The 11,273-nt window shown below is 37.6% G+C and overlaps 1 protein-coding gene across 1 annotated transcript; it reads left to right on the top strand.

Annotated features, from left to right (window-relative positions):
• Positions 1-795: 795 nt before the first annotated feature.
• LOC135231873 (olfactory receptor 10AG1-like) lies at positions 796-10,186 on the top strand. Its single transcript, XM_064289074.1, has 2 exons — positions 796-1,339; positions 8,718-10,186. Exons 1-2 carry the CDS (start codon positions 1,120-1,122, stop codon positions 9,641-9,643), a joined length of 1,146 nt encoding a protein of 381 aa, XP_064145144.1. The 5' UTR covers positions 796-1,119; the 3' UTR covers positions 9,644-10,186.
• The last annotated feature ends 1,087 nt before the right edge of the window (positions 10,187-11,273 follow it).

The raw sequence follows: 11,273 nt of genomic DNA, 5'->3' as shown, positions 1-11,273 counted from the left end.
GGAATGATATGACATTCATTGTCAAAAAGAACATTTCAAGGTCTATCCTGAAGTACAACACTGTCAGTGATATGATAATATCCATATGCCTACAAGGAAGACCAGTTAATATGACTATTATTCAAATTTATTCACCAACCACTAAGACCAAAGATGAGGAAATAGAAGATTTTTACCATTTCTGCAATTTGAAATTGATCTAACATACAATCAGGATGCATTGATAATTACTGGTGACTGGAAGGCAAAAGGTGGAAACAAAGAAGAAGGATCTGTAGTTGGAAAAGATGGCCTTGGTGATAGAAACAACGCCAGAGATCAAATGATAGAATTTTGCAAGACTAACGACTTCTTCATTGCAAATACCTTTTTTCACCAACATAAATGGCAACTATACAAGATGGAACACACAGGAATCAAATTGACTACATCTGCAGAAATAGATGGTGGAAAAGCTCAGTATCGTCAGTCAGAACAATGCCAGGCACCGACTGTGGAACAGACCATCAATTGCTCATATACAACTTCAAGCTAAAACTGAAGAAAATCAGAGCAAGTCCACGAGAGCCAAAATACTACCTTGAGTAAATCCCACCTGAATTTAGACACCATCTCAAGAATAGATTTGACGTGTTAAAAATTAATGACCTCAGACCGACAAGTTGTGGAACGACATGAAAGACTTCATATATGAAGAAAGCAAGAGGTCATTGAAAAGACAGGAAAAAAAGAAAAGACCAAGACGGATGTCAGAGGAGACTCTGAAACTTGCTCTCAAATGTCAAGCAGCTAAAACATAAGGAAGAAATGATGAAGAAAGAGAACTGAATGGAGATTTCAAAGGGCAGTTTGAGAAGAAAAAGTAAAGCATTATAATGACATGTACAAAGAGCTAGAATAGAAAACCAAAAGGGAAGAACACTCTCGGGGTTTCTCAAGCTGAAAGAGCTGAAGAAAAAATTCAAGCCTCGAGTTGCAAAAGTGAAGGGTTCTCCGGAGAAAATATTAAACAATGCAGGAACCATCAAAAGAAGATGGAAGGAAAACACAGAGTAGTTATACCAAAAAGAATTAGTCAACATTCAACCATTTCAAGAGGTAGCATATGATCAGGAACCAATGGTACTGAGGCAAGAAGTCCAAGCTGCCTTGAAGGCATTGGCTAAAAACAAAGCTCCAGGAATTGACGGAATATCAATTGAGATGTTTCAACATATGGTTGCTGTACTCGAAGTGCTCACTTGTCTAAGCCAAAAAATTTGGAAGACAGTTATCTGGCCAACTGACTGGAAGAGATTCATATTTATGCCTATTCCCAAGAAAGGTGATCCAACAGAATGCAGAATTTATAGAACAGCATTATTAATTTCACAGGCAAGCAAAATTTTGCTGAAGATCATTCAAAGGCAGATGCAGCAATGTATCTACATGAACTGCCAGAAATTCAGGCTGGATTCAGAAAAGGATGTGGAACCAGGGATATCATAGCTGATATCAGATGGCTCCTGGATGAAAGCAGAGAATACCAGAAAGATGTTTACCTGTGTTTTATTGACTATGTAAATACAATTGACTGTGTGGATCATAAAAAATTAAGGATAAAACTATGAAGAAAGAGAATTCCAGAACACTTAATTGTGCTAAAGACAAAACTGGACATAGATTAAAAGGGAGTTGTTTGAAAAGAACAAAGGAATACTGCAAAGTTTAAAGTCAGGAAAGGTGTGCTTCAGGAATGTCTCCTTTCTCCGCACCTATTCAATCTAAATACTCAGCAAATAATCTGATAAGCTGAACTATATGAAGAACAGGGCATCAGGACTGGAAGATTATGCTATTAATTACAACTGTTTGAAAAAAAATCAAGACTCTATCTTCAGGGTCTTTTCAGAATTTCATAATTCTTCCTTCTAATCTCAACCAAAGTGAAGTGTTTTGTCCTGCCTAAAAGTAATCTAAGACAGTTAAGTGCTCTCTGTTGATTCCTGGGTCGCACAAACAGTTTGCTCTTAGCTACTAACTGAAAGGCTGGTATTTCGAATCCACCCATTGGCATCGCAGAAGACAGTCTTGGCCTTCTACTTCCATAAGATCACAGCCATTGAAAGCCCTGTGAGTTTACAGTTCTGCTCTGAAATACATGGAGCTGCCATGAGTCACAGTTGACTTGATGGCAGTAGGTATCCTAAAACAAAGGAAAAGCTGCTTAAAGGGAAATTTTAGATGTTCAGATGACATACATTTGAAGTTCTGCAATTATAGATTGGAAAAAAAAGTATATCAATATTGGTAATATGGATCTCAGAAAAAAGATGACCAAACTTATACATGTGGGAGAGGTCTTCCAATGAGGAAATTTGTATCAGAGTTATGAGGACGAAAAGCTAGAAACCCCAGGAAAGCACACTCTCAGCAGGAAGTAGAAAGCAGATCAGAGTTTCCCCCAGTGTACTATAATGCGCCTATAATCTATTTTTCCCGTGTCTCGGTGTGAAGTGGTAAGGAGCTGTCATGAATAAGGAATGCAGGAGTAGCCCCCAGGCAGTGGTGGGGCATCCTCAGCATTGTGATAAACAACGTAACATTGGTGCTTCTGGACCCCATGATAATAGTACTCCATGCAAGGACAATTGTCGCTGCTTGTACTCCTCTACACACAGGTTCTGTCTAGAGACACATCTTGCCTGAAGTCTTTCCTCTTCAAAATCTGTCCCTAAATTTGCATTTCTACATTTAAGCTGGGAGCTAGGATGACAAACATCATGACCCCTGGCATTTTTCTATGCTTTACAAAAGAAGCACAACCTAAGGAAAAAAAAAAAAAAAAAAGATGCTTCAGTCTTTCTCCACGTCTTAGAGTAATAAACTCTCCCTTTCTTCCCATATTTCTCTACCTTAGACCCAAAGAAAAATCCCCAGGAGTTCACACTCTGTTCCAAGGTCCTGTGAAGTATAGCTTATAGTGGGCCCAACCAAGTACTCCCATATGCATCTGTTGGTTGAAACATCTCAAATGGTATTTCATCAATTCCCGGATCCTTGTTTTTCACTAATGCCTTCAGTACAACTTGAACTTCTTCCCTCACTACCATTGGTTTTTGATCATATGCTACTTCCTGAAATGGTTGAACATCAACCAATTCTTTTTGGTACTGTGACTTTGTACATTCCTTTCATCTTCTTTTGATGCTTCCTGCATCATTCAAGACTTTTTTCCTATAGAATCCTTCAAAATTGCAACTCAATGCTTGATTTTTTTTTTTTTTTTTCTTCAGCTCTTTCAGCTTAAGAAATGCTAGGTATGTTCTTCCTCTTTGGTTTTCTAACTCCAGGTCTTTGGACATTTCATTATACTACTTTATTTTGTTTTCATGAGCCACCCTTTCAAATCTTCTGTTCAGCTCTTTCTCTTCATCATTTCTTCCTTTTAACTACTCAACTTTCAAGAGCAAGTTTCAGAGTCGAGTCTCTTCTGACATCTATTTTGGCGTTTCCTTTCTTTCTTGTCTTTTTAATAGCCTTTTACTTTTCTTCATGTATGACGTCTTTGATGTCATTCCAGAATTTGTCTGGTGTTTGGTCATTAGCATTGAATTTTCAAATCCATTCTTGAGATGGTCTCTAAATTCAGGTGGTATATACTCAAGGTCTTACTTTGGCTTGTTTCAATTTTTTGAAATTCATCTTGAACTTGCATATGATCAATTGATGATCTGTTCCACAGTCAGCCCCTGGCCTTGTTCTGACCGATGATATTGAGCCTTTCCATCATCTCTTAACACAGACATAGTCTATTGAATTCCTGTATGTTCAGTTTGGTGAGGTCCATGTGTATAGTCACCGTCTATGTTGTTGAAAAAAGGTATCGTCAAAAAAAGTCATTGCTCTTGAAAAATTCTAAATCATGTGATCTCTGGAGTAATCTCTATCACCAGGTACATATTTTCCAAATACCGAGCCTCCTTTTTTGTTTCCAAATTTGCATCTCAATTACCAGTAATTATCAATGCATCTTGATTACAGGTTCGATCAGTTTCACAAAGCAGAAGTTGGTAAAAATCTTCAATTTCTTCATCTTTAGCCTTAGCAGTTAGTACGTAAATTTGTGTAACAGTCGTATTAACTCATCTTCCTTGTAGGTTCGTGGATATTATCCTATCATTGACAGTGTTATGCTTCAGAATGGTTCTTGAAATTTTCTTCTTGACAATGAATATGATGCCATTCGTCTTCAATTTGGCATTCCCAACATAGTAGACCTTAGGATTGATTCACAACGGCCAATACCTGTCAATTTCAGCTCATTAATGCTTACAATATCGATTTTAATTTGTTCCATATCATTTTTGATGATTTCGAATTTTCCTATGTTTATACTTCATATATTCCACGTTCCAATTAGTAGTGGATGCTTGCACCTGTTTTTTCTCATTTTGAGTCATGTCACATCAACAAATGAAGGTCCTCAAAGCTTTACTCCATCCACATCATTAAGGCTGATTTTACTTTGAAAAGGCAGCTCTTCCTCAGTTGTGTTTTTAGTCTCTTCCAACCTGAGGGGCTCCCATTCTGATGTATATCAGACAGTGGCCTGCAACTATTCATAAGATTTTTAATGGCAATTTTTTTTCAAAAGAAGACCACCAGATTCTTCTTCCTAATCTGTCTTAGTTTGGAATGTCAGCTGAAACCTGTCCACCATGGGTGATCCTGCTGGTATTTGAAATACTAGCAGTATAACTTCCAGCATCACTGCAACAGCAAGCCACCACAGTATGACAAACTGACAGATGAGTGATGAATAGTCATAGAACCCCAAAGCAGGAAGAAACAAATTAAATTACAAATAGAAGCAGATTTTTAGTTTATGATTTCAAGGCCTATTCACATCAATATTCAAGGGTCTGAAATGCAATCACTAGAAAGATTAACTTTTTCCATAAAATAATAATGCTAGAGCATGAGTGGTATTACTCCTCCATGCGTTCTCTCCATGTCTGGGAAAGCAAGTTTGCTTGGAATTTATGCCAAGAAGGGGTTGCAGAAAAGTCAGATCTATTCAGAGAAAATCATTTTGAAAAAAAAAAAACAGAGTTACTGCCAAATAGAAGCATTCTACTTGAAATTAAGTAAATACCCAAGAGAGATTTCCCCCAGGGACTGTGCAACTCTTTCCTATTTAAGAGCACTTTGAGTTTGAAAGCAAGCAAAGACTGTTGTGGAATCACAGTGATATTTGGGGGAGGGGGGAGTATAAATTAAAAAAAAAAGTATATGGTATCAAAACACCTAGACTCTCCTAGACAGCTTTATGCAATCTTTAAAGGTAAGTTGTTATTATATTGATAGGTTATTTTATGTAAGGATAGTTCTAAATTTGAAGATGAAGATACAACTAATAAAAAAGAAAAAAACATGAAATTCTGGGAAAAACTGTATTTGAAAATGAATTTACTTAAGATAACACATGCAGCCCTCTAATTTTCCTAATTATAAATAAAATTAGATATGTGGCAAATGATCATAATAACAGTGTTTATTATTTATAGTAAAAACACTTACTCTTTACTTATGGACATGTTTAGTTTGCAAAGACCTGGTCATTATGCAAAAATTGGCATTATATGAAAATGGAGGATTTTTTTTTGTTTGTTTTCGAACCATCTCAATTTGTTTTTTTTTTTTTTTTTTAGTTAGAAAATGTGATCATAGAAATACTAACAGCTAGGATTTACTTATGTGCTCACCACTGTGACAAGTCCAATTATGGCTTATGCCTCTGTGGAGAAGGATGTTTGGAGGAGACAAAGCTGGATGAAGCTGGGCTGGGGCTGTGTGACTGAAGGGCCCACAGCTTAACCAATTCACTTTCCTCCTGTATTGCATCAGAGCTCCATGAAGCTGTTCCTAAGGCTCCACTCCCACCCTGCAAGCCCTGCTTTGAGGATCCAGGAGGCTCCTTTTCCTTTGAGGCCTGGTGAGCCATGAATGCTAGGGCTTCCTATAAGTTAGCTGGGAGACTGGCCCCCTCACAGGCCCCAACAAGGTAGTCTTCAGGTCCAGATTGGCTCACTTTGAGATTTCATTGAACAAATGCATATTTCTTCCAAACACCTTCTCTGTTGCCTCTTTCTTTCTTCCCTTCACACCCAACAGCAGTTTTGAGCTGCAAGGCCTCAGGCTGAAAAAGAGCTCAGAAACCAGAACAGGCACACTCTGACTCCTTGCTGCCTGCTTGTCTGCACAGAGACCTTGGCCATGAAGGAGGCAGGTCCATGGCAACTGGATCTGGCACTTCCACTGGCAAGAGGGAGCGGATGGCTGGGGTAGCACAGCCCAGCTTCCTGGAAGTTGTCCAGAGACCCTCCTCAAGGGAGGGGATGCTCCACAGCTGCTGGGACAATGTCAGACTGACTTTTTAGTGCAAAAAGTCAGATCATAGATTTTTTAATATTGTACATGCTGAATATCACATAATGAAACAGTCAATAACTGAGGAGTAGGTGTAATTCATTTAAAGTCATTTTGATAATAGTACTAATAAGGTTGGAGGAAGACTCATTACCAACCTGCTTCATCCAGATGACACAACTTTGCTTGCTGAAAGTAAAGAGCACTTGAAGCACTCGATGAAGATCAAAGACTACAGCCATCAGTATGGCTTACACTTCAACTTAAAGAAAACAAAAATCCTTGCAACTGGACCAATAAGCAACATCATGATAAATGGAGAAAAGGTTGCAATTGTCAAGGATTTCATTTTACTTGGCTCCACAATCAGCACCCATGGAAGCAACAGTCAAGAAATCAAAAGATGTTGGTCTCCAGGCTTTCTGTTAGCCCAAGACTGGAACCATTTCCAAAGCCAACTCTTCAGACAGGGATTGGAATGGATTATAAGATAGAAAATGATACTGGTGAGGAGTGAGCTTCTTGGCTCAAGTAGACACATGAGACTATGTGGGCAGCTTCTGTCTGGAGGAGAGATGAGAAGGCAGAGGGGGACAGAAGCTGGATGAATGGACCCAGGAATAGAGGGTGGAGAGAAGTAGGGCGCGGTCTCATTATAGAGAGAGCAACTAGGAGCTTATAGCAAGGTGTATATAAATTTTTGCATGAGAGACCGACTTGATTTTTACACTTTCACTTAAAGAACAATTGAAAAAAAAATAAAAGAAAGAAATCAAAAGCTGCACTGCAGGGGGCAAATCTGCTGCAAAAGACCTCTTTGAAGTGTTAAAAAGCAAAGATACCACTTTAAGGACTAAGGTGTGCCTGGTCCAAGCCATCCAGTTTTCAATCATCACCTCCTATGCACGTGAAAGTTGGATGAGGAATAAAGAATAAGAATTGACGCTTTGAATTATGTTGTTGGCAAAGTATGTTGAATATACCTTGGACTGCCAAAGAAGAAGCAAATCTGTCTTGGAAGAAGTACAGCCAGAATGGTCCTTAGAAGCAAAGATGACGAGGCTGTATCTCACGTACTTTTGACATGTTAACAGGAGGAATCTGTCCCTGGAGGAGGACGTCATGCCTGGAAAAGTAGAGGGTCAGCAAAAAAGAGGAAGACCCTCAATGAGATGGATTCACACTGTGGCTACAACAATGGGCTCAAGCATAACAAGGATTGTGAAAATGGCACAGGACCGGGCAGTGTTTTGTTCTGTTGTACATACGGTTGCTTTGAGTCAGAACTGACTTGACCACACCTAACAACAACAGCAAAAGTACTAATAGAATAAGGGAATATGGAGGAATGTTTGTCTGATCACCTTCACACTGAAAGTTATTATGTCAAAATCATCAGTTGTTTGCACTAGAAGGTAGAGTATAGGGTAATAGATTTGAGAGAAGGAAATAACGTGAATAATTGGAAAAGTTGGAAAGTTAATATTAAACAAGTGCTATCTGAATTGTCAAATAGTGTCCAGTGACTGCTTGATATCTGAGGATGTTAATAGAAAGTAAAGCAAGATAGTTGTGTTTTTCTCAGGCCTTACTCACATTCTCTGTCCTCATGTAGGGCCAGAGTAAATAATAAGTTTGTCTAATCAAAGTTATGCTTTTATAAATGAAAATTATTCTAAATGCGGGGGGGAGAGAATGTTAGATTTGGTAGCAAGGAAATTACATGACAATGGAGCTTAGGATCTTAGGTGGATAAAGAGTGAAAAACATATTGTGAGGAGTGGGTCATATTTCTTGATTGAATTAAAGGTTAATTAACATTTATTACAAACTGAATAGGATGTCGAAAGGCAATGTTATTGAAAAGGATGTTGAGCTTAATGTTTTTTATATTTTTTCGAGAAAATTCAAGCAGGGATGTCTATAGAGAACAAATCCAAGAAATGAGACTAAACAATAAAGATACACTCTTATTGGGGTAAAATAATCAGATCTCTTTCCTACAAAATAAGCTGTAACTAACAGTGTACACTTCTCAATATCTCTATCATCGTTACAATCCAAGCTTAATAAAATATAAAAGAACTTTTTTGTTGAATTGATTTTAATAGTATATCAGTTCATTGCTGAAGTTTCAAATGTCATTCTCTAGAAATGGAGCATGGTGATGGAGGAATTAATTAATTAATTATGTAGGTTTATACAAGTACCTATCCCGTTAACAGAAGTTAATATGCTTTTCAAAATAGCAAATAAATTAACCATCTTGAATTCATCATATCCACAGATGGAAACCAAATTAAAAGCAGAAGAATCAAAAAATACTACAATTATGGAGTTTGTTCTCGTGGGATTTTCTGATGAACCCAATTTACAGTGGATACTCTTTGGGACATTTTTCATCATGTATCTGTTTATTTTGCTGGGCAATAGCATCATAATACTGATAACAAGAATTGACCCTACTCTCCAGAACCCCATGTATTTTTTCCTGGGCAATTTTTCCTTCTTGGAAATATGTTATGTAACAGTCACTATCCCAAGAATGCTCACGGACATTTGGACCCGGAAAGGAAATATTTCCTTTTTGGGCTGTGCTATGCAAATGTGTTTTTTTCTTATATTTGGAGGCACAGAGTGTTTGCTCCTGACAGTGATGGCCTATGACCGCTATGTGGCCATTTGTAATCCTCTGCATTATCCTGTAGCCATGAACCACAGGGTCTGTATCCAGTTAGTGGCTGGCTCCTGGATCAGTGGAATTCCAGTTGAAATTGGGCAAACGTGCCAGATTTTCTCTCTGTCCTTTTGTGGGTCTAACACAATTAATCATTTCTTTTGTGACATCCCCCCAGTAATCAAGCTTGCATGCGGGGACATATTAGTGAATCAGATGGCGGTCTATATATTAGCTATGATGTTTTTGATGTTACCATTTCTGTGGATCGTTGTTTCCTATGGCAAAATTATCTCCAATATTCTGAAATTGTCCTCAGCCAAAGGAAGGGCCAAAGCCTTCTCCACCTGTTCTTCTCACCTGACAGTAGTAATCTTATTCTATGGAACAGCTGCTATCAATTATTTACTGCCCAAATCAAATCAATCTGAAGGACTGGGGAAACTGGTCTGTCTTTTCTATACCATTTTGACACCAATGATGAATCCTGTTATATATAGTCTGAGGAATAAAGATGTCATGGTGGCATTGAAGAGGCTGCTACCTAATTATTAACATGATGCAGTGACTTGAAATTACAGAAACTATATGCTTATGTTTTTGCCATGTAGATACAATGGGAAAATCTTCTAGTTTTCTTTCTACATTCTTAGAGATAATTTTACAGTGTGCCAACAGTCTCACATTATGTCAAGGTACTTTCGTTTCATAGAATTAACTACTTCTGTGTAATCAAACCACAAATTAACTTAAGTGCAAAAATAAAATCTTGAAGATCAATCTTTTCTCTGACTTAACAAGTGAGGTAAGAGATTTTCTGAATAACACAGTGAAAGACAATTGAGTGTGTTGTATAATTCTGAATTAGGGCCATAATCTGTGATAATTTTCTCTTATATTTCCCATTTCTCCAGATGTATTTTCTGCCTTTCTCTGCCCGTCTTGTTGGATTTAGCCAGTGAGAAACACCAGCAGTAGTTGAGATGGTGGAAGCTGGGGAGAACTTGGCTTTTCTGCACAGTTTTTTCTCTGCTCCTATACCTTGTCTCTGCCCACGTCTCTGAAAGCTACATGTGCTTCAGAGTGTACCCACATCTATGGTCCCATCTCTTGCCGTTCTCTGGTAACATTATATCCTACACTTTTAGCTTCAGGTCTTGGTTTTGTATTATCTGGTATTTTCCCCCATAATCCAATCATACCCATCTAAATAGCCTTTACACTAAAGTACTTTAATTGGAATTATCTTGAATGAATTCTATTTCTTGCAGGCTCCCACTAGTTCTTCATTCTTCCATTCTATTCTTGCATACCTTTTGGACAGTGATTTAGCATTTTTTTCTTTGTGAAAGAAAAACAAAAAACTAACCCTTTTAATCTCTAAACTGATTTAAGGAAAACCCATTTTATGCAAATAACAATACTTATATGAAAGCGATTATTACAAATACTCATTTGTTGAGGAACATTTAACCAAAAAAGAATATAGTGAAAAAACAAAATTGGAAGTGAATGGAATTAGGGATTATATTAAGATGCTGGAGTACGTCTATACCATAAAATTATACAGCCCATTAAGAAGATTTTAGAATAGCCATGGTGAAGAAACTTGAAGATGTCTTGACGTGTAAAAGAATTAAAATCTGTTTCTAAAACACCATCCCATTTTTGTAAAACAATGAAATAGAAACCTCTAAAAACAAACCCATTGCCAATGAATTGATTCTGACTAATAGTGAACCTATATGACGAGTAGAGCTGTCACAGAGGGCTTCCTAGGCTGTAATTTTTACTGGAGCAAACTTCCTTCTCATATGGAGCTCCTGATGGGTTGAACCACCATCGTCTCAGGTAGCAGCCAAGCACTTAACCACTGCACCATCAGTGCTCCCTATAATGAAACATGGCACCTCATAACTCCATTCAATTATTTACATCTGCATGTCAGTAGTGGGTATGTATGGATATGTACATGAGCATTTTTTGAGTGGGTGTGGATTAGAAGGGATTATTGGCTTTCTCACAGTGGCAAGATTTCAGATGATTCCTGCTTTATTTTTCATATTTTTATGTGTAGCTTCAATTTACTGTAATGAGAGTGCAATTGGTATATCACAGGAAATAGTAATCAATATTCACTCTGAAAATAACATAAGAAAATATTTGCATTTCTTCCTTTCTTCTT

This window comes from Loxodonta africana, chromosome 7, assembly GCF_030014295.1.
Source record: "Loxodonta africana isolate mLoxAfr1 chromosome 7, mLoxAfr1.hap2, whole genome shotgun sequence".
NCBI lineage: Eukaryota > Metazoa > Chordata > Mammalia > Proboscidea > Elephantidae > Loxodonta > Loxodonta africana.
This window is presented reverse-complemented; position numbering and strand designations above follow the sequence as displayed.